This window comes from Salvelinus fontinalis, chromosome 1 (assembly GCF_029448725.1).
Source record: "Salvelinus fontinalis isolate EN_2023a chromosome 1, ASM2944872v1, whole genome shotgun sequence".
Classification (NCBI taxonomy): domain Eukaryota; kingdom Metazoa; phylum Chordata; class Actinopteri; order Salmoniformes; family Salmonidae; genus Salvelinus; species Salvelinus fontinalis.
The window spans coordinates 17,867,475-17,892,113 of NC_074665.1; the positions used below are offsets into that span (position 1 = coordinate 17,867,475).

A 24,639-nucleotide genomic window follows, 5' to 3' on the forward strand; every position below is an offset into this window, starting at 1 on the left:
CCTTATCGAATTAGATTTCTTTAATTAGCTGTCCAGAAATGTTTGTTCCAACCATCCATCATTGCCACCTCGACCAATCTGTAGCCAGCAGCAGTGAACAGAACAGGGAGAAAATAACGAAAGAGGGATTCATTGAATAAGCTTGTCATTTGAAACAAATGCCGTTTGCTGCGTCTGTCCGGTCCATTCTCCCCAAACCTGCATAGAATCAGTTCACTTCCATCCAGAGGACGGAAGAACGGACCACTGACGGAGAGGTTTGACTTCTGCTATGGATGTTAGACCTTCAAAAAGAGTATGTGAATCTGGGTCTGTGTTTTGGATTAAAGTGCTTGAAAACACAGTCAACACTTTGGCCTTTGTCTCCTCTACATTTGAGAATGATGAGTTTGGCTTTGAGTTTATTATTTAGAGCCCTTTAGGCAGTCAGCTGTGAAAGTTATTTTATTCAATTGCTGGCTCAAATAATGTTATATCCCTGCATTCCTCTGCTCATATCAGAAAAAGTATGCAAGTTGGACACTTATAAATCAAAATATTTGTTTTTTTAAAGTGCTCAAGCTACCAAACAGCTTTTGTTTGTCCAGCTCACTCTGCCATTGTACTGAACATGTAGGAATGGGTGCTGTCAATGGTGCTGAATAGGCTGGCGCTATTGGGGCTACTGATATTACTGGATCTACACTGAGTATAGAAAACAATACCAACACCTTCATAATATTGAGTTGCACCCCTTTTTGCCCTCAGAACAGCCTCAATTCATTGGTGCATGGACTAAAAGGTGTCGAAAGCGTTCCACAGGGTTGCTGGCCCATGCTGACTCCAATGCTTCTCACAGTTGTGTCAAGTTGGCTGGATGTCCTTTGGGTGGTGGACCATTCTTGATACACACAGGAAACTGTTGAGCGTGAAAAACCCAGCAGTGTTGCAGTTCTTCACACAAAGCGGTGCTCCTGGCACCTATTACCATACCCTATTACCATTAAAGGCACTGAAATCTTTTGTCTTTCCCATTCACCCTCTGAATGGCACGTACACAATCCATGTCTCAATTGTCTCAAGGCTTTAAAATCCTTCTTTAACCTGTCACCTCCCCTTCATCTACACCGATTTGAAGGGAATTTAACAGGTGACATAAATAAGGGATCATAGCTTTCACCTGGATTCACCTGGTCAGTCTATGTCATGGAAAGAGCAGGTGTTCCTACTGTTTTGTACACTATTGAGGATGCTAGTGCTGTCCATGTTGTTGAACAGTACTGGTGTGCTTGAGGCTGTTGTCCATGGTGCTGAACAGTACTGGCATTATTGGGGCTGCTGTCTATGGTGCTGAACAGTACTGACGTTATTGGGGCTGCTGTCCATGGTGCTGAATTGTACTGCAATACCTTTAGGCTTGCAATCGTTTGTGCTGCAGCCCTCTGCAGTGCCACATTACGAAGTATAATGATGTCTATTGACATACTTTAGTTCACTTACCGTTGTTGTATTATAAATAGCTAAAGCACAGTGTCGAGGACATTATGCTCAACATCCATTGCATCATAGTTTTTTTTCATTACGATTAACACAAAAAACACTCTAGTCAGGAGCATTCATTTGTGGCAATATGGATGATAAAGCACGTAATTATATTAATTTGTTCCCCTGATTTAGGTCATTCATCTCTGAACATGAGTCATTCACACATTTTTTTTAATGAGGGGAAAAACACTCACAAATATACCAAATCTAACCAATTATTAGTCTTTTGATTCCTCTCGTTATTTGCCTTCATTTTGCAGTCTCTTGTTTATCGTGTAGGCTTCAGTAGCTTTAGTAGAGCTTGTAGACCTTTTAAAGGGGCAATCTGCAGTTGCTACATCCATTGTTAAACTTTTAAATGAATGATATTTACCCATTTGATTCATGAACATTTGAACTTATACTGTAGATGTCTCATGAGCTCAGTTCAACTGTCACATCAAATCGGAACCCCAAATATTTTGTTTGCAAACAATGTAAATGTTAAAACTGTCATCTTGATACAGATATTTCTGAGGGTTGTAGATATTTCAGAGAGGTTTCAGGGAGGCTCTCTTGCATGAGTAAATCAAGGTGCTCCCGTGTTAGTGTTGATGGGCATCAGTGCCATCATTACTCTCCTCTGGCTCCTGCTCCACTACAACCCAGTCCTGCCTGATTACCTTTCACTGTGGATAATGAGGGCTAAATTTCACCAGCCTAATAGATATTAAAGTTCTCTGGGAAAGACCATTACACAATGTCCAATGAAGAATACATTAAAGAGATTTTACTTTTTGTTGGCAAGGTATTTTATTTTCCAAGACAGTAGAGTGCTATTGGACGGATTAATATGTTGTAAAGGTTTATCAAGTTTCTAGTGAAATGTTGCGATAAAGTAAGGTAAAGATGGCTGTTTTTTTACTGATCTACTAATTACCGGTAAGAGTAATCCTTCCTTCGGTGTTATTGCCAGTTCCGCAACATCACATTCCCTTTCCGCCTCATTATTCCCAATGAATAGTTTCCCGTTAGATAGCTCGCCTGGCTAATGGTGTTTCTCCTCACAGAGTTAGTGAAACACCGGTGACAGAACTGGATTAACAGTGTTAACAAGTTAAATGTGGTCCATTACCTAGCTGCCCTTTGCCTGCTTCTCAGACAGTACACATTTATGACTTCCAAAGTACCATGTTACTTTCCAGTCTCCTCCATTTCATAGACATTAGATTACAGGAAGAACCAACAGCCTATTCAAGAAAACCTTTCAGAGAACACATATAATATCAGAGTTTTTCTCTTCTTATGCCAACTTTTTCCACTTTACAAAATATTGGAAATCATTTTTTTCACCGAAAATATATTAGCTTTCCCTCTCAAAGAATATTAATAAAAGATAGTTGTTGTCAGAGTAGATGTGGAGCCTTTTTGTGAGATTGTGCTGCTGGGAGGTTGAGCCAATGGCACAGGAAGGCAGGTGTTGTCTCTGTTACTCTAAGGGATTAAAGCTGAAGTGAAGGGCTCTGTCTTCAGCCATTAGCTTATTGAGACCTATATCAATACTGGGGAAGATGTTTACAGTGTGGGTGTTCGTGCGTGTGTGTGTGCATGTGTGGGCATAAATGTGTGCGTGTGTGGGCATGCATGCGTGTGTGTGTGGGTGCACGTGCGTGTGTGTGTGTGTGTGTGTGTGTGTGCTCTTGTTTGGTGTGTGTGGATGTATATTTTTAAAATGTCTCTACGGTCAATTACCTGGGTGGATTAAATGCTCAAGAGCTCTGCTACACGAGAAAACCAGACATATTTTGGCATTAAAGCTTTGAAACCATTTTGTTCATTTTGCTTTTGAGTCTTGGTTGTCAGAGGTCTCTCTGGTTTCATCTGGGAACAGAACTACAATGGGGGAAAGATATGCATCCGTCCTGACAATGGACTGTATGAAATTACATTTTCTCTCCAAAGAAGCTCTTGGTTGAGAGAAGCAAAGACCATAATTATCAGTCCACTTACATGACCAGGGGCGCAACTTTCACTGGGGATGGGGGGGGCATGTCCCCCACATTCTGAAATTGCATTTCTGTGCCCCCCCAGTTTTATCATTGGAATGTGATACAAACAAGTCAATTGGTGTGCTTTAGGACCATGCAGACGCCTCCAAGCCGTCGGGCAGGCTGTTTGGAGTGCTTATCTGACTGGATATAATTTTTTTATACAAACATTTCCCCCCCACTACTTCAACCTAAGGTGCCCCTGTACATGACTGTGTAGCGATGGGCATTGTTGGGAAAGATCTTGCAAGTTAAACATTTCACTGCACTGTTTAAATCTGCTGTATACGTGACAATAACACTTGCAACTCTAATCAGTTCAGAAAGAGAAGGGCTTGATGTAATAAGGAATCGGTTACCTTGATAGCCTACGTCACGATATGTCTCTGTCTGTGTGGTATTTTTCCTTTGCTCAGGACTAAAGCCTTCTACCAAAGTATGTACTATTGAAAAATCATTTCAACCCATTGCATTTCTCCATTGCCCATTGGTTTTATATTTTAGTTTGAGCGAAATTCCTTTAACTAAGCAAGTCAGTTAAGAACAGATTCTTATTTGCAATGACGGCCTACCAGGGAACAGTGGGTTAACTGCCTTGTTCATTGGCAGAACAACAGATGTTTACCTTGTCAGCTCGGGGACTTGATCCAGCAAACTTTCGGTTACTGGCCCAACGCTCTAACCACTAAGCTACTTGCCGCCCCAAGTATGACGCATAACATTGCATTCTGCACCGTCTGTGAGATCCACACAGTCATGAATTCACAGTACCTGCATATCTTAGCGATTGCATGCATTTTTACCCTAGCACTATCCTCTTACAATCCTCTTTCAATGCATTTCCCCAAAACATTTTTGGGGGTATATTATCAGTAGTGAAGGGATACATGGAAGAGACTGATTTTCATATAATTAGTTACCAATGAAGACATGAAGGAAACATCAAAGCTATACTTTATTGTGGACCGTTACCGTAATATCTCTCAGGTGGAAAACACTATAAACTACACGGTCTACTTCAAAGGGAATGGTTGAATGTAGTTCCTCCCTGGTATTACATGAGAGAACCTGAATTTGATAGAAGACCCCCGTAGCCCTTCGAAAAAATACTTTCACTAAGGCAAAATTGGGTAGGATATGTCCTTTGAAATGGACTGACTCAGATTCCTTTCCGAATACCTGCAATTCCCCGTGAGGGTTAGGTTTTCTGGATTCTGGAGAAGGAATAGTGGACAATGTTGTAGAGAAAGAGTTAATATGTTAACGAGATACCATGTCAAAGATACCATGTCAAAGATACCATGTCAAAGATACCGTGGCATGGCAGTTTGTTTGTTCTGTGTTGTCGATGTTCATGTTAACATGTGGATGTAAAGATTTCAGCTATTATGACCTGGCTATGAGGCTAATTAGACCTAGTCGATAGGGCCAAGAGGAGTTTTCCTGTTCAAGTCAGGATGGCAGGACAAAACCCTTGGCACTTATTATGACATACACGACAGAAAAGTAATTTTCCTTATCTTTCTTTCTTTCGCTCTCTCTCTCTCCCTCTCTCGCCCTCCAGGTGGGCACGCAGTAACGATTGACAAAAATGCAGAAGAGGTCATGGCACTTCAAATGGTTAGGGATAGGACTTCTGCTGTTAGCTACTTGTTGCCTGTCTCAAGACACAGATGGTAAGTCCTCTATACCTCCTCCTCAGTACCCATATCCTATGCACACTGTACAACTACATATACTGTACAACTATATACAGTGGGGGGAACAAGTATTTGATACACTGCCGATTTTGCAGGTTTTCCTACTTACAAAGCATGTCGAGGTCTGTAATTTTTTATCATATGTACACTTCAACTATGAGAGACGGAATCTAAAACAAAAATCCAGAAAATCACATTTTTAAGTAATTCATTTGCATTTTATTGCATGACATAAGTATTTGATACATCAGAAAAGCAGAACTTAATATTTGGTACAGAAAGATTTGTTTGCAATTACAGAGATCATATGTTTCCTGTAGTTCTTGACCAGGTTTGCACACACTGCAGCAGGGATTTTGGCCCACTCCTCCATACAGACCTTCTCCAGATCCTTCAGGTTTCGGGGCTGTCGCTGTGCAATACGGACTTTCAGCTCCCTTCAAAGATGTTCTATTGGGTTCAGGTCTGGAGACTGGCTAGGCCACTCCAGGACCTTGAGATGCTTCTTACTGAGCCACTCCTTAGTTGCCCTGGCTGTGTGTTTCGGGTTGTTGTCATGCTGGAAGACCCAGCCACGACCCATCTTCAATGCTCTTACTGAGGGAAGGAGGTTGTTGGCCAAGATCTCGCGATACATGGCCCCATCCATCCTCCCCTCAATACGGTGCAGTCGTCCTGTCCCCTTTGCAGAAAAGCATCCCCAAAGAATGATGTTTCCACCTCCATGCTTCACGGTTGGGATGGTGTTCTTGGGGTTGTACTCATCCTTCTTCTTCCTCCAAACATGGCGAGTGGAGTTTAGACCAAAAAGCTCTATTTTTGTCTCATCAGACCACATGACCTTCTCCCATTCCTCCTCTGGATTAATCCAGATGGTCATTGGCAAACTTCAGACGGGCCTGGACATGCGCTGGCTTGAGCAGGGAGACCTTGCGTGCGCTGCAGGATTTTAATCCATAACGGCGTAGTGTGTTACTAATGGTTTTCTTTGAGACTGTGGTCCCAGCTCTCTTCAGGTCATTGACCAGGTCCTGTCGTGTAGTTCTGGGCTGATCCCTCACCTTCCTCATGATCATTGATGCCCCACGAGGTGAGATCTTGCATGGAGCTCCAGACCGAGGGTGATTGACCGTCATCTTGAACTTCTTCCATTTTCTAATAATTGCGCCAACAGATGTTGCCTTCTCACCAAGCTGCTTGCCTATTGTCCTGTAGCCCATCCCAGCCTTGTGCAGGTCTACAATTTTATCCCTGATGTCCTTACACAGCTCTCCGGTCTTGGCCATTGTGGAGAGGTTGGAGTCTGTTTGATTGAGTGTGTGGACAGGTGTCTTTTATACAGTAACGAGTTCAAACAGGTGCAGTTAATACAGGTAATGAGTGGAGAACAGGAGGGCTTCTTTAAAAAAAAAAACTAACAGGTCTGTGAGAGCCGGAATTCTTACTGGTTGGTAGGTGATCAAATACTTATGTCATGCAATAAAATGCAAATTAATTACTTAAAAATCATACAATGTGATTTTCTGGATTTTTGTTTCAGATTCCGTCTCTCACAGTTGAAGTGTACCTATGATAAAAATTACAGACCTCTACATGCTTTGTAAGTAGGAAAACCTGCAAAATCGGCAGTGTATCAAATACTTGTTCTCCCCACTGTATATACACACGCAACTACATATATACAACTACATATATACAACGACATATATACACTACCGTTAAAAAGTTTGGGGTCACTAAGACATTTCCTTGTTTTTGAAAGATAAGCAAATTTTTTGTCCATTTAAAATAACATCAAATTGATCAGAAATACAGTGTAGACATTGTTAATGTTGTAAATGACTATTGTAGCTGGAAATGGCTTTTTTTAATGGAATATCTACATAGGCATACAGAGGCCCATTACCAGCAACCATCACTCCTGTGTTCCAATGGCACATTGTGTTAGCTAATCCAAGTTTATAATTTTAAAAGGCTAATTGATCATTAGGAAACCCTTTTGCAATTATGTTAGCACAGCTGAAAACTGTTGTGCTGATTAAAGAAGCAATTAAACTGGCCTTCTTTAGACTAGTTGAGTATCTGGAGCATCAGCATTTGTGGGTTCGATTACAGGCTCAAAATGGCTAGAAACAAAGAACTTTCTTCTGAAACTCGTCAGTCTAAATGAAGGCTATTCCATGCGAGAAATTGCCAAGAAACTGAAGATCTCGTACAATACTGTGTACTACACCTTTCACAAAACAGCGCAAACTGTCTCTAACCAGAATAGAAAGAGGAGTGGGAGGCCTCACTGCAGAGAAAGAGGACAAGTACATTAGAGTGTCTAGTTTGAGAAACAGACGCCTCACAAGTCTTTTTTCTTCTTTTTCCTCATCTTATCCGGCTGTTGCTCAGATGTGTGAGTGCCTTTTGAATTTTACTTTACAAACAACAAGTGGGCTTAATTGGAGTCTATTTATTTGGAGCCTAGACTTCTATAAAATAACTTGACTGGCTGAGGTAGGCTATGAGCCTTAACAGCCCAATAGAAGTAGTTTGCTTTATTAGGCCTACTTGCAACTGGTCAAAAATGTAGCATCCTACATAAAACAACCATTTAAAGAAAATAAGTCTGCACGTTCAAACTAAAACAATGTAACTAAAAAGAAAGCGCACATTTGTAATTCCCAAACTCTAAAAGTAATTGGAAAGGTAGATACAAATTATGTGTGATATTGTGGTTACAATAAAGAATGTAGCCCATCATGCAAATTATTTCAATTAGCAAGAACAATAGACTTTTTATAGCCCGGCTACTGTTGTGAAAATCTTGCAATGTAAAAAAACTTGCAATGTATTCGATGCTTAAGTACTCTAATGTGTTACATTTCTAACTCAATACAGCACAAAACAGCATTTCTGCATCAACATATTTATGCTTTTGTTAATCTTCTTGATCTTCTTCCTTTTTTTCTGTAAATTTTGAGCAAATTGCTCAAGGGCTATGGTTGATTTGTCTGTGAAGATGACGTTATTGAATGTCTCGCCAGCTTTGATCCATGTCTGGGCCTGCAGGACGCAAAGTTCTTTGTCTGTCAGACGAATCATTGGGTCGAAACTACAGAACAATTCAAAACCAGTCGAACACACATAGTTAGTGTTCTGAGAATTTTTTTACAAATAATATTTATATATATAACATTTCTTAACGAACCGTGATGCCCGCAGATTACAGATTGCCTTTGCCGATCGCACATCATCTTCATTCATCAGTGAGTCAATGGCTTGAATAGTCATTGAATCACTCATGCGTTGAAAAGGGCGAGGGACGAGATGGAGTCATAATCCATGCCAGGCACACCTGTGAGCTCTGGAACTCTACCTCCGACAGGCAGAGTCAACATACAGTACGTGGTGGGTTCGTCAGGTTTTCGGTTCACCCTGACATTTCCATTCCTTTTCTGACAACCGAACTTGACCACCTGCTCACCATGCACAGCAAGGGCCACCCGGATCTTTATGCTGTTCTGCTATTCCAAGGATGTGTAACCGAAGAGAGATACCATGAGTGGGCACAGAATACATAGCCTTCCTGCTGTGGCCGTCTATTTCAGCACCGTTTTGCGCGGCTCTGAGACAAGCATGGAGAAACTAAAATGTTCAAATATTCCATGATATTCTTAAGATATGTGTTGACTGAATATTAGCAAGTGATGTCTGATAAATAATCAAGCTAGGTTTCTCCAGAAATAAATAATTCTAAATTACTGGCTTTATTTACAAATTAGTGAGAATTTCTCACCCCATGTTCAGAATGGTCTTTTTCTCGCTCACTCTAGGTTAAATAAAAGCGAAATCTCCAAAATGTCATTACTTTATAAACAAAGCAATTGTTATTTAATTTAGAATTATATAAAAGCCCCTTAGATATGAATATAGAGTCCTCCAATCCTCTAAATGTAATTATTGGCGGAAAGTCACATCATTGAAAAAAATATTTTTAGATATACTGTTAAAAATGGTGTAGGTGTTATTTATTTAAAGAGCATATTGAAGTTAGAAGCAAAAGCCTACATCTATTTTAGCACTGTTTCATGCTGCTCTGAGACAAGCACGACACAGGGATTCCTTAGATAAATAGCCCAGTACTGTACTGCCAGACATCACGTTGTACAGCGCCATATTTTCCGTTCCATGCTAACTGAAACCCAGAGGGTTTTTCATGGAATAGAAACACCAAAATATTAATCTAATTAATTAAGCAAGTACCAGTCAAAAGTTTGGACCCACCTACTACTTTCTATGTTTTTACTATTTTCTACATTGTAGAATAACAGTGAAGACGTCACAACTGTAGGAGGTGTCGCCCATCATGCAAATGTTTCCTATTAGCAGGACAATATACTTTTTATAACGCGGCTACTGTTGTGAAAATCCCTCAACTTGCAATGTATCTGATGCTTAAGTACTGTAAAGTGTTACATTTCTAACTCAAAACAGCAGTACAGTATTTATTCATCAACATCTTTATGCTTTCGTTAAAAAAATAAAATAACGAGAAAAAAGGACATTCAATTGTGGATGTTTATATTTCACTTAATCTCCATTTGGGTATTGGTTAGACTAGAATTTGAAAATCAGGTTGCAGAAATGTTACGCTCTTAGTGTAACCTTTATTTAACTTGGCAAGTCAGTTATGAACAAATTCTTATTTACAATGACAGCCTATTCCTTCGTAAAGAGCCCAGTACTGTACTGCCGACTGTCATTTTCCGTTCCAGCAAGTACCAGTCTAAAGTTTGAACAGATCTACTCATTCCAGGATTTTTCTATATTTTTATTCTACATTGTAGAATAATATTGAAGACATCACAACTATGAAATAACACATATGGAATCAGTTAAGAACAAATTCCTATTTACAAGGACAGCCTATTCCTTCCTCCCCAATGGGGATTTGAACCCCGGTCTCCTGCGTGCCTCGCATTCTGTAGTACAGACATGGCTCTCCCTTATGTAAGGAATTAGGCACTTTCCCATGTTTACTACAGTATGTATTGTAGACTGCACAGTAGCCTAATAAACAAATTAACACATTTTGTTAATAAAATAAGATAAAAAATACTCTTTCAAAATGCAGATGTTGATTTAGTTATGGATCCATAACGAATTACTATGGGAATAAATAATACTGATTTACAGAAATATTGTAACAAAGTTGTCTAATGAAGGCAAATGATTTAGAATCCTCCAATCCTGTAGCCTACTCCCGACGGTCCTGTTGTACATCGCCATATTTTCCATTCCATCCTAACGGAAACCCTGAGGGTTTCGTTTTTCTCTGAATAGAAACACCATAATATTAATCTAATTAATTAAGCCAAATTTCCTAATCAATCCCATATATTATGTTATTACAAAAAAGGTTTTAAATTCTCTGGTAATGCCAATACGGAATACTCTCTGGTGGTCAAACTAGCAAAACTCGCTGAGAGAAAAACTCGCTGAGAATTAAATGACGTGCTGTAGCAGCACGCAAGGTGTGCCGCAGTATGACGCAACTTTTAAAGGAGGAACCACTGTACTTGTCCTCTTGCTCAGTTGTGCACCAGGGCCTCCCACGCCTCTTTCTATTCTGGCGAGAGACAGTTTGCGCTGTTTTGTGAAGGGAGTAGTACACAGCTTTGTACCAGATCTTCAGTTTCTTGGAAATTTCTCACATGGACTGGCCTTCATTTCTCAGAACAAGAATAGACTGACAACTTTCAGAAGAAAGTTCTTTGTTTCTAGCCATTTTGAGCCTGTAATCGAACCCACAAATGCTGATGTTCCAGACACTCAACTAGTCCAAAGAAGGCCAGTTATATTGCTTCTTTAATCAGCACAACAGTTTTCATAATTGCAAAAGGGTTTTCTAATGATCAATTAGCCTATTAAAATTATAAACTTGGATTAGCTAACACAACGTGCTATTGGAACACAGGAGTGATGGTTGCTGATAATGGGCCTCTGTAAGCCTATGTAGATATTCCATAAAAAATCTGCCGTTTCCAGCTACAATAGACATTTACAACATTAACAATGTCTACACTGTATTTCTGATCAATTTGATGTGATTTTAATGGACAAAAAATGTGCCTTTCTTTCAAAACCAAGGACATTTCTAAGTGACCCCAAACTTCTGAAAGGTAGTGTACGTACAACTACAAATATATACAACTAGATTTGCCAGTGTGTCTTTGTTTCCGAATACACAGTTAATGAAATACATTGAATGTGTTTGTTTTCATGAAAATGGAGTATTTCTATGTCATTTGTACCACTGTATTTGATGTCATGGTCTCAGATTCAAGCTAACTGATATGTTCATCTTGCCTCAACCCACAGCTAAACTCTGATTCTCTACTCCTGCTCAGTTACAGCCTCTTGCTCGCTTATTCATATTCTACCTGACAGATTCCTCAGGATTTATGTGCCATTATTTGACTCATTTGACCCGTGCCTTAATGGAGTTGTATATTCTGAAATGTACTATTGATTTATCGAAGCTCCTCCGTGCCCTGCCCCCCCCCCCCCCCAAAAAAAACATTTTAAAGAAAAAAAAGGTAGAAATGTCTATGATCCAACTATTTCAAACTGATTTATCGGGTTGGGCCACTAATGTTGGACACTTTAATGAACTGTTCTCACCTTGGTGCGATGTTAATTTCACCTCTGGTTAAGAAATCGGATTTTCCCCGCTTTTGTCTGTGTCCCACTTTCTGATGTACATTTAGACTTAATTAGGGGTCAAGGCTTTGAAGCTGTAGTTGGTATTGCTCTTATATTGACCTACTACCTAGGATGATCGTCAAGTTGCTGGAGAATAGTTTCTGGTCTGTCTATTCATGTAAAACATCAGACCACTTGACTACCTAGAGCAATGTGGCATGACTTCATCATGGTCAAGTAGACTATTTCCTGTTTCAGTCGAAGATATCCATTTGTTCTTGAAGTAGATGGATGTTAGAGAGATGAGATGAGTGTGTTGTAGTAAAGCAACTCCAATGCAAAACTAAATGAATGCATCCTCATCATGTGGTTGCCATGGAGCGACAGATACCGTCTTAAGCCAGTGATCAGTGTCACCCACAGAGACGGTCTTAATTTGAGTTTGTGCACGCTTCTCTCTCTCAATTCAGTTCAATTCAATACTCTCTATCCCACTCTCCTGTCCCGCTCTCTTCATAGGAGTGATAGTTACCAATCAGTGTCACCAGGCAGACAGACTCTCTCTCTTTCTGTCTTCTCTCTCTCTCTCTTTCTCTCCACCTCTCTCTTCATCTCTCTCTCTCTCTCTCTCTCTCTCTCTCTCTCTCTCTGATCTCTCTCCTCTGTCCCTCTTTCCATTCTTTCTGCAGTTAGACAGTTGAGTTTTATTTATTCAGGGGAGCCCAATTGAGACCAGAGTCTAATTTCCAATGGTGACCTGATGACATAATATAAAAGATAAAAACGACAAGATAGAAGATAGAATAACAAGTACATTATATAGAAGATAACAAACGTCACAGCCGTCAGCAATCAAAACAATGCACACCTCCAGTGAATTCATTTATCATCAGGGTTTTACAATGCCCTAGTGGTACCAGGGACACCAAGTGTCATGAATTCTGTAAGTGATTCCAAAAAATGTGGAGCGCTATAACTAAAAGCTGATTTACGTAGTTCGGTGGAGACCTGAGGAATCTCAAGAGTTAACCAATCCTGTGAATGGGTTTGGTAACTCTTGTTTTTATGCTTCAACAATCAAGTTAGCTAGGTTGGAAGCTTGTGTAGTAGAGCTTTGTAATCAAAAAGTAAGTAATGATATGATCTACGGGACTTTAATGAGGCCCACCCTACCTTTTGATACAGGATGCATATAAAAAGCGAAGGGCGCTATAGTAGACGGCATCCAAAGGTTTAAGAGTAGTGGCTGCTGCATTCTGATAAATGGTGTCACCGTAGTCAAGAACTGGCAGGAAGGTTGACTGTACAATCTGCTTCCTGCTGTTTAGGGAGAGTCATGATCTATTTCTATAAAAGAAGCCTACTTTAAATCTCAGCCTCTTTACTAGTTCATCCGTATGTTTTTTAAACGTCTAATTATTCGCAATCCAAAAGCCCAGATATTTATAGGCGGGAACCTGCTCGATGAAAGAACCATCTAATGCATAAATGCCATCTGAAATATTTCTAGGAGAATTACATTTAGTTTTTCCAACATTAAGTACCAATTTTAAATCAACAAGGGCTTTCTGCAAAGCAACAAAATCAGACTACAGCTCTGGTCAGATGTAGGGGCAATAGCGTACATAACAGTGTCATCTGTATACAGATGAATGTTACAGGTTTTTGCAGATAGACCAATATGATTTATATACAGTGGGGAGAACAAGTATTTGATACACTGCCGATTTTGCAGGTTTTTCCTACTTACGAAGCATGTAGAGGTCTGTAATAAAATGCAAATGAATTAGTTAAAAATCATACACTGTGATTTTCTGGATTTTTGTTTTAGATTCCGTCACTCACAGTTGAAGTGTACCTATGATAAAAATTACAGACCTCTACATGCTTTGTAAGTAGGAAAACCTGCAAAATCGGCAGTGTATCAAATACTTGTTCTCCCCACTGTAAATAGGACAGGTCCCAAAATCGACCTCTTCAGGACACCTTTAGTAATATTAAGGTAACTTGACTTGGCACCACCCGAAAGCACACATCGCGTCGTGTCTGATAGATAATTCCCAAACCACTTGCAAGACGCCTGGTCGATTCCCATTTCAGACAACCTTTGAATGGATAGAGGATGGTTGATAGTATCAAATCCATCAATCAAATGTATTTGAAAAGCCCTTTTTATATCAGCCGTTGTCACAAAGTGCTCAAAGTACAGAAACCCAGCCTAAAACCCCAAACACCAAACCAATGCCTTGGATAGGTCTATACATATGGCAACACAGTGATTCCTATTATCTAAGTAAATTAATATATACAATAAGACAAGCATAGTTACTGAAGCGGTACTATGTCCAGGTGTATAACCAGACTCTGCTGGGGAACCAGGGCTGTGCATTGATAGGACTGTAGGTTGGTTCCCCCTGAACACTGAGCAGCACCAATCCGGTGCTAAGGCAGGCAACGTGTCCCACTCACACCTACACACTTATCCAGAGAGTTCTCTCTCTGCTATGCGCCACATGCCCCTCTGGGCTATACATATACATATAAGTGTCTAGCTAGCTATACATAATACATCATAATATAGGCCTACTTTAGCTAGTTACATATTTCAGACACTTACTGTGAAAACAAACTAACTTCACAGGAAACTATATCAAGGATAATAGTGTTTTTATTTGCTCTATACTCATTAACGTTTTAGTTGTCTCCCCTCAGTTATTTTTGAGGTTTGTGAGTTTAAAGAAAACGCATTTCAATGTCTGTATTTTGGTTTGTTTTGAGTTCCAACCAGATTACTATTCAGGCCAAGCAGATGGTGGAGATGAGAGTATTGACAGAACTTACAACACACTTTGATGGTGGAGATGAGAGTATTGACAGAACTTACAACACACTTTGATGGTGGAGATGAGAGTATTGACAGAACTTACAACACACTTTGATGGTGGAGATGAGAGTATTGACAGAACTTACAACACACTTTGATGGTGGAGATGAGAGTATTGACAGAACTTACAACACACTTTGATGGTGGAGATGAGAGTATTGACAGAACTTACAACACACTTTGATGGTGGAGATGAGAGTATTGACAGAACTTACAACACACTTTGATGGTGGAGATGAGAGTATTGACAGAACATACAGCACTCATTTCATTAGGGGGCAGGCATTGCCAGCCTCAGTTTGGCTCAGACCTGCATGTTTCTCTCATCCATCCATACACCACACTGACTGTGAGCCAGCTAACCACTAACCCTTCAGTGTCCTTCCACTGGGTCTGTGACAGAGAGATAGAGAGACTGAGTCTATCCCTCTACCCCCCAGTCTCCTTATTCAACTATGTGGTCCTTAACCCTGACTCACACCCACTCAGCCCTATTTCGCACCACTCAGCCCTATTTTCTTAACCCTGACTCACACCCACTCAGCCCTATTTCCTTAACCCTGACTACACACCTACTCAGCCCTATTTCCTTAACCCTGACTACACACCCACTCAGCCCTATTTCCTTAACCCTGACTACACACCCACTCAGCCCTATTTCCTTAATCCTGACTACACACCCACTCAGCCCTATTTCCTTAACCCTGACTCACACCCACTCAGCCCTATTTCCTTAACCCTGACTACACACCCACTCAGCCCTATTTCCTTAACCCTGACTACACACCCACTCAGCCCTATTTCCTTAACCCTGACTCACACCCACTCAGCCCTATTTCCTTAACCTTGACTACACACCCACTCAGCCCTATTTCCTTAACCCTGACTCACACCCACTCAGCCCTATTTCCTTAACCCTGACTACACACCCACTCAGCCCTATTTCCTTAACCCTGACTCACACCCACTCAGCCCTCAGCCCTGAATGTCTGCTTATTGAGGCATTTACCGCCCACTTTAGTATTGTAGTTGTTTCAAAACGGATGTTTGTTCCTTTCTACGTATACACATTAATTATGATCCAAGATGCAAATAAAGCAGTGGGATAAATTCTGCGAAGGGAAGCCCACGCCGTCTCATATCTGATGAAAGAGTAGCCGTGATGTTTGGCCTGGCTGGCCAATTGACTGTGCAGCCACTTGTTGTGATTGAGACTCATCACATTTCTCCCAGTATACACACACAACAGATATGTCTATTCAGTCAACAGTAAAGCCTCAATAGCTTTCAACCACTTATTCTGTCCTCTTTTTCTAACCCCTTTTCTTTCCCCCACTCATGCAGTTAACCGAGGCACAATTTTAGAATAAAATAGAATAGGATTCAGAGTCCCTAAGTTTAAATCAGCAGGTATTCAAAGCCATTCCCTGTAGGCTCATCCATCCGCCTCAGGAGGAGACGGGATCTTTGACCTTGTACGAGATTGATGTGTCTGGTGAAAACCACCTCAGCCCATCCTGGGCGAACAAGGATCAGGTGGATGTCAGTGCAGCTGCGGCGTGGCTCTGTCCAAAATAGCCTCAAACTCCATTCTCAAGACTCCCATAGTGGCAATCATATTATAGTATACACAAGCCATCGCTGGGGTAATAAGTAAATCGAATATTTTGAGATATATTTTGGGTGGTCAATTTGGGTGTAATAGTGTGCTGACATCATACATGTTCCTCAAATGATCTCCTATATTTGAATGACTCGTTGAGTTAAGATGTGTACTAAGTAGAACGTTGACTGTGATCTTAGGTTGGCTGTTGTGAAGATGATGTCATGAATCATGTGTTTTGGAGTCTGACTCCTGACATTTCTTTCAGAGATTTTTTGGGGCCTATATCTATCTGCCTCATTAGAGATGACCAGAAAAGGGAATGGGTGGTGGTGGGGGTGGGGGTGATGTGTGTGTGTGTAAAACAGATAATGAATACCCATTGCCTTAAAGATCTCAGGCACTGGCACCTGTTGTGCTCGCTGTGTCTTTGACTTCGTAAGGTGGTTTGAGAATATAATCCTGTCTTTATCACCATCCAGTTTGAATTCAAAGTATAACTAAAACATTAGTGAAGTATGACATGATACATGAAAGATGGACTACAGTCGATTCTAATAGGTGTGATCTGTTCTTAGAAAAGCAACCTTGATAGTGTACTATGCTATCATAAAAGCAGTTCTTCTTTAGAAAAGTTCCCTCTGAAAAAATCGAGTTATTCGAAATCGGTTAGTGAGTCAACAGGTTTTTATGACTTCTAATATACAGACATCACAACTTATGTTTTAGAATTCTTTATTGATTCCACATTCACTTTGTTCGAATCCAATTCACCTCACATACCAAAATCACAACGCATTACTACCCCACTCCCCTTTACATTGTATTTCTCTGGAATGGGCGAAGGAGACATATTGTGATTAGAATGGCTTCTCGTCTTGGGAGTAACGCTAGCCTCGCTGGCCTGGAGTGTGTTCTGTTAGCTGCCTTATTGCTCGCGATTGATTTCTACGATGATGCCCCTCGACGGCGTTGGTCCAATCTCCCCACAGCATCTCTCACACAGGTTATCACAGTTAGAGGAGTGGGTACATGCAGGGGTTGTCTCTTGACATCAAACGTCCATGGTCATTGTCACACGCCGTCGCTCCACTTTGGAATCAGCCAATGTCCTGGTGTCATATTAGGACAAGTGGGAGGCAGCATAGAAATAGAATAGCAGAGCATTGAGTTAAATGGGGGATATCCATTCTAGTAATTATATTTCTATGGGAAGAACGTTGCCCCTGCAGGGTCAAAGAAGCATTTAACTATTTAAACAATCAAAGGGTCAAATGTTAGCCGATGATCTCATCACCCTCATTATTCTGAAATGGAATACTAATCCTAATTGGCCCTAACACCAACCTCAAGTGAAAGTTAGTGCTGCTTCAAATAATGCAGAATCCATCAAATCGAAGACAGGTATATACCCCACTGTTAGACTTAGGTACACTTATCAGTTAATTGGAAATTGCCTTTCGGCTAGAGCAGGTTTCGTGGGCGGTTCCTTTGCCTTTTACTGTTCTGGCATCCAGACAAACTAGTGGATTTGATGTTAGTTGATCAGATAGTCAGATAATGTGCTAACTGAATGTCTGCTTATTGAGGCATTTACCGCCCACTTTAGTATTGTAGTTGTTTCAAAACGGATGTTTGTTCCTTTCTACGTATACTAAATATACATGTTTTTGAGGAAACAGATCTTTTGTCAGTGGTGGGAAAAAGTAGCCGATTGTCATACTTGAGGTAAAGTAAAGATAGCTGAACAGAAAATGACTCAAGTAAAAGTGGAAGTCACCCAGTAGAATACTACTTGAGTAAAAGTCTAAAAATATTTGGTTTTAAACATACTTAAGTATCGAAAGTAAATGTAACTGCTAAAATATACTTAAGTATCAAGAGTAAAAGTATAAATCATTTCAAGTTCCTTATATTAAGCAAAGCAGACGCACCATTTTCTTTTTAAAAATTGTATTTATGGATAGCCAGGGGCACACTCCAACACTCAGACATAATTTACAAGTGAAGCATGTGTGTTTAATGAGTCCACCAGATTAGAGGCAGTAGGGATGACCAGGGATGTTCTCTTGATACCTGCGAGAATTTGACAATTTTCCTGTCCTGCTAAGCATTTAAAATGTAACGAGTACTTTTGGGTTTCAGGAAAAATGTATGGAGTAAAAAGTACATTATTTAAGTTGTCAAAAATATAAATAGTAAACTAAAGTACAGATACCATAATAAAAGACTTAAGTAGTACTTTGCACCACTGTATATAAGTTACATTTTCTTTCAAACAGTTGGCAAAATTGGATGCTGTGTCTGTAGGATCTTGTTAATTATTGAACAGTCCCAAATGATTCATCAAAACAATATTTGTGCTTTTTTTGGAATCTAGAAGGTAGATCAAAGGCAGCAGGCCCTCTGATGTCAAAGAACTCATTCAGTTGTCCTGGGTACTAATATTTCAGCATAACACTATCTGTTTGTTCACCCGTTGAGACGTTCGTGGCATTGCAGTGGCTGTGCAAATACTGTAGCTAGCGTTGATACAAGGGCTACAGTCGCCGGGGCGCTGTTGGGTTACAGCCTTTCTGATGTCATGTGACTCAATACCCTAGTCAGCTATTGGGTAATTAGTCATTTATGATGGCCAGCCATAAAGAGAGCATAAGGACTCTGAATGTATCTCTCATCTGTTGCTGCCCCATGCTTGTCCATCCATCCATTCTCCAGACACAACAAACCAATGTAATCAAGGCTCAATGTTCCAGACAAACTCAAGACCCAGACACATTTTAGAGCTGTTTATATGGGAGCTGGAGCATTTTGATATCTTGTCAGGTAGCAGTGGTTTCCGAGCATTTACATACTGACTGCACTGTGCACTCATCGCCCGTCTGCAAACGGCTATTGTGTTAGGAAGAGAAATCTTTTTTTTTAAGAAGAAATAATCTAGCAAGTGCACCATCCCTTGAAAAGCCATTTTCTCCATGACCACTTATCTTTCTTTCAGGGTGAACTCAGCAGCGCGTCGACACGGTGTTATTCATATCGAGCTGTCTGTCTTCTCATAACTACCCATTAATATTTCGTAAAGGTGTGCGTCGGAAGCAGGGAAGTTGGGAGCGATGGGAAACTGACACCCCTCCCCGGTTAACAAATGCAGTCCCTTGAAGCAGCAGATCTCTCCCAGCCTGCCACCCAGGAACAGTGTTCATCAGTTCACTCACTTGTGCACTCTATTCAGATGCCTCGCCACCACCACAGCCTCGCCCCACTGCTTTGCGCTAGACTGTTCTTCTACCATAGTGGGTTGTGGGTAATGATCGGCACAGACTGATCTGCGAAGGGTGGACATTTAAGGAAATGAAATATGACTTTTTGAGGTAACAACTGTAAACTAGCAGAGCTTCCTGTTGTAGGGAGTGGAGTTTGAAGCAGCGTTAAGGGTAGTAAGTAGCAGGAGGCAGCATGGAGTTTGAAGCAGCATTAAGGGTAGTAATTAGCAGGAGGCAGCATGGAGTTTGAAGCAGCGTTACGGGTAGTAAGTAGCAGGAGGCAGCATGGAGTTTGAAGCAGCATTACGGGTAGTAAGTAGCAGGAGGCAGCATGGAGTTTGAAGCAGCATTAAGGGTAGTAAGTAGCAGGAGGCAGCATGGAGTTTGAAGCAGCGTTACGGGTAGTAAGTAGCAGGAGGCAGCATGGAGTTTGAAGCAGCGTTACGGGTAGTAAGTAGCAGGAGGCAGCATGGAGTTTGAAGCAGCATTAAGGGTAGTAAGTAGCAGGAGGCAGCATGGAGTTTGAAGCAGCGTTAAGGGTAGTAAGTAGCAGGAGGCAGCATGGAGTTTGAAGCAGCATTAAGGGTAGTAAGTAGCAGGAGGCAGCATGGAGTTTGAAGCAACGTTACGGGTAGTAAGTAGCAGGAGGCAGCATGGAGTTTGAAGCAGCATTACGGGTAGTAAGTAGCAGGAGGCAGCATGGAGTTTGAAGCAGCATTAAGGGTAGTAAGTAGCAGGAGGCAGCATGGAGTTTGAAGCAGCGTTACGGGTAGTAAGTAGCAGGAGACAGCATGGAGTTTGAAGCAGCGTTCCGGGTAGTAAGTAGCAGGAGGCAGCATGGAGTTTGAAGCAGCATTAAGGGTAGTAAGTAGCAGGAGGCAGCATGGAGTTTGAAGCAGCGTTAAGGGTAGTAAGTAGCAGGAGGCAGCATGGAGTTTGAAGCAGCATTAAGGGTAGTAAGTAGCAGGAGGCAGCATGGAGTTTGAAGCAGCATTAAGGGTAGTAAGTAGCAGGAGGCAGCATGGAGTTTGAAGCAGCGTTAAGGGTCATAAGTAGCAGGAGGCAGCAGGATCAGGCGCAAAATACTGGCCAGGTGAATGAATAAATCCAATATTTATATCATCTACAAAGCTATTTACAAGATGAACAGATTCTGTTCACAGCTAACACAGCTAACATACCAAACCAACTATAGCAGGTTGGGTTATAACAGATGATATACAGCCTCCCCACACAGCTAACATACCAAACCAACTATAGCAGGTTGGGGTATAACAGGCTATGGACAGCCTCCCCACACAGCTAACATACCAAACCAACTATAGCAGGTTGGGGTATAACAGATGATATACAGCCTCCCCACACAGCTAACATACCAAACCAACTATAGCAGGTTGGGGTATAACAGGCTATGGACAGCCTCCCCACACAGCTCACATGCCAGAGCTAGAACACAACTCCAGCTCACAAGTGCAACAGGTACCTTTATACCTATGGCCCCTCCCTATGGACCAAACCATTAACCATGGAGCTCTTTACCCAAATATGGCATATTAAATCATGTAACAGACATCTTCATTTTACTCACATTTGCACATTCCATCTAAATAAACATCTTAAACATTCCTGGCTTATCCTCAAAGCGGGAATACTTTCCATTAATTAATACACATTTCCTAACAATAATTCTGAAGGCCAACAGTCAGCAAAACGTATTACTTATGGAGCCGTGCATGGAGCTCCGAGATCTGCAAAATTCAAACACAGGATACATTACAATATGGAAATAAACAAACGCCTTTCTCTTCAGTGTAGCAAGTGTTCATGTGCACCTGAACATCGCATCCATTTGGAGGATTGCAAAATTGTAATTTACTGCATTTAAATATGAAACTGAAATGCGTCACAATGCAACTTGACCAAACGTTTCCTTGACACATAATTAGCCTTGCGCACAGTAAATACTCATAATACTGGTAAAAGAGGGAAAGAACAACAGTATATACATTTAGGAGTAAGGAATTACTAGATTGATGGGGAAACATGAACGTGCTAAACAATTTATAAGGATAATTAAATAATGCATGTTCGTGACAAGAGCTACGAGTCAGCTTGTCACACTCCTACTCTGAAACTTTGATATGCCCATAGATTATATTATTTTTCAACAATATATTGAAAGATTTGCCAAATCATTGTTTTTATATTTCCATTGAAATCAAAATACTACTCATATTACAGAGCAAGAGGTTAAGCTACATATAACACAAATTTTTGCTTTGTAGCATCTACAGATGAAACATTTCTGGAGTCTGAAAGGAGGCTTGGGTAAGGCCATAATGCCAGTTGTGCAACTGACTAGGTATCCCCTTTCCCGTCTCAAAATGCCACAGATGTTCCAACTTTATTCATTATTGTTGAATTACACTTTAAGTTACAAATGTCAAATACATGTCAACAATCCTTCCTCCAAAGGACCCTCCTATGGGTTATATTTTGTGAAAATCACCAAAATCACGGTCCTGTTTTGTTCTAGTTTCACTAGGAATCACCTTATAATGTGAACTTTCGCACCTCTGTTTCAAAGTTTCAGAACTTTTCTTTTGATATGTTCTCTTCCCTTATTTTTTCAATTTTTTTGTTCTCTTTCAAGTGTCTTAAAGATAACTGACTTCCTGCTTGTCCTTTTCTTTTCTTCTGTCATTCTGTTCTGCTCTCTGGCTGATGTTACTATATTTGACTCCAGACTGGCAGTATGATGGTAAGGCCATAGATCTTTCTCTCTGTGAACAGACTAGCACTCTAACCTCCAGTTACAGCCTCATTCTGCTCATAAAGAAGCCTCATACAGCCTCATCTTTCATTACCACTCTACACTTTGCCCCCATTCTCCTTCTATCCCCCCATGGCAGTACATCTATCCATCTTAGATTTATATCTCCTAGATCTATACATCCTATGTGATACACCTTGGATCTATACACCTTGGATCTATACACCTTGGATCTATACACCTTGGATCTATACACCTTGGATCTATACACCTTGGATCTATACATCTTAGATATATACATCCTAGATCTATACATCCTAGATGATACATTTTAGATCGATACATCTTGGATCGATACATCTTAGATCTGCTGTATACATCTTAGATCTATACATCTTAGATCTATACATCCTAGATCTATACATCTTAGATCTATAAATCCTAGCTCTGTACATCCTAGATGATACATCTTGGATCGATACATCTTGGATCTATACATCCTCGATCTATTCAGTGTGTTCTGTCCAGTGTTGCTTCTAGACAGAGTATAGCTGTGAACTATATTGGTGTGTAACAGGAGATTATAGGTTCATGTTTGTTCTTCTCGTGTGTCTGTGAATTCCAGAATGCAAACTCTCCAGAACTGGTCCACCCGCCACCATTGTTGCCATAGATGAAGAGAGCCCCAATGGTATGTATTCTTTCCATGCAGCACTGTTGGAATAATGGACCATGCTGGGAAAATCATAAACTCTGGTTGAGTCAAATGGAGTGAAAAGCACTCCATGCACAGGCTTCAAGCTTGCAGTTCCAGACACAGAGTATTTGTATTTTCCAATATAATAAAACAAAAAGACTAAAGGATGGTTCACAAAATATTTGTTCAGGAGGAGGATTCCGACCACTTAAACTCCACATTCTCTCTGTCCTAATTGTTTTCCTCGGTTGAGGGCTGAGCCATTACCAGTTTATGGGTGAATTTAAACGGGCCCACCAGGGAGGGAGGCAGCCATACATAGCGTCTTTAATGCTAATGAGTGGAGCTGCTAATGCTGTTGGTTGTTGGGGCCATATTTGTCTCCCTCCCTTGACCTTCCCCGGTGGCTCCGCGCGGGGCCAGCCCTGCCAGCCACATTACTAATGGTGTTCAGCGTGCTGCACAGCCAGGGACCCTCGCTGTAGTAGATCTCTCCATTCTCCCCCCTCTTCCCATCTTTCCCTTCTTTCTCCACTCTGAGTCACTATTGGGTGTGGCGGCTTCGTTGCGTTCTGAGCTGTAATTGCGTTTGAACATTAGTGATGCATTTGACAGGTGTTAGCAGAGGTCAGTGGCTGGCTGTTGTTTCCCTATTGACTGCCCAATGAGCATCAGAGGTTTTCCACACTGCTGCTCCTTGGCAACGGATGTCAGCAGGCAGAACCCTGCACCTTCTCACTAGGGCTGTCTACTGCTCCTCGAGGTGGTGCCAGAACCAGGGTCAGAGTTGAGACATTGGATGGAGGGCAGGTATTTGTTTGAATGTCTAATTGGGTTGGAGTATTTTCTCCGAACTGACTGTAACTCTTCTGCAGTTCTTTGGCTTATTGTCTCTGTCACACCTCTCTGGAGTTAATTTCACTTGCAGAATAAAGCTGACCAAAGCTAATATAGTGCTAATTTCTATTTGTAGAGCATGTATTTCTTACAATTTTCATGTCTTTGTGTCCAGTATGAAGGAAGTTATAGGTAGTTTTGCAAGCCAACGCTAAGCTAGCATGCTAATGTTATCCACTAGTTCATACGACTCTGGGGAAGTAGATAACGGGCCTCGTTGCCAAAATCCCAGAGTATCCCTTTAATCCAGTATCAATGATTTGAATAATTATTTTAGGGAGAGAGGTTGTGTGCAGGAGTCACAATGTGTTTGCATTGAGAGTTAAGCAAATGAGAGAAAAGCTCTTAGTTTGACTCTCTCTTTGCCAAGCTCAGTGATGCCTTCAGGATTTAAGGTAATCAGTTCCTCATGTAACAGTAATTTACCTGTGATTTTCACCCCATACAGCGTGAGAGCGACTTTAATTCCTCATTTAATGGATAAAACATGCCTCAGCATCATATGAAATTACTTTTTATGTAGTTTAAGCCGTGCACTATGCTTATCCGAACCAATTGCAATCGTGAATATATTTTAT

At 40.9% G+C, this 24,639-nt stretch overlaps 1 protein-coding gene across 3 annotated transcripts in view; it reads left to right on the top strand.

The window, feature by feature from the left end:
• LOC129827384 (protocadherin-15-like) overlaps positions 1 to 24,639 on the top strand; it is a 315,230-nt gene that overhangs the window by 67,176 nt on the left and 223,415 nt on the right. For all 3 annotated transcript variants that reach the window (XM_055888298.1, XM_055888368.1, XM_055888212.1), the window contains exons 2-4: positions 5,116 to 5,227; positions 22,441 to 22,455; positions 23,093 to 23,158. In XM_055888298.1, coding sequence (XP_055744273.1) covers positions 5,143 to 5,227; positions 22,441 to 22,455; positions 23,093 to 23,158 — 166 coding nt within the window. In that variant the 5' untranslated portion in view covers positions 5,116 to 5,142. The remainder of the gene's footprint in view (positions 1 to 5,115; positions 5,228 to 22,440; positions 22,456 to 23,092; positions 23,159 to 24,639) is intronic.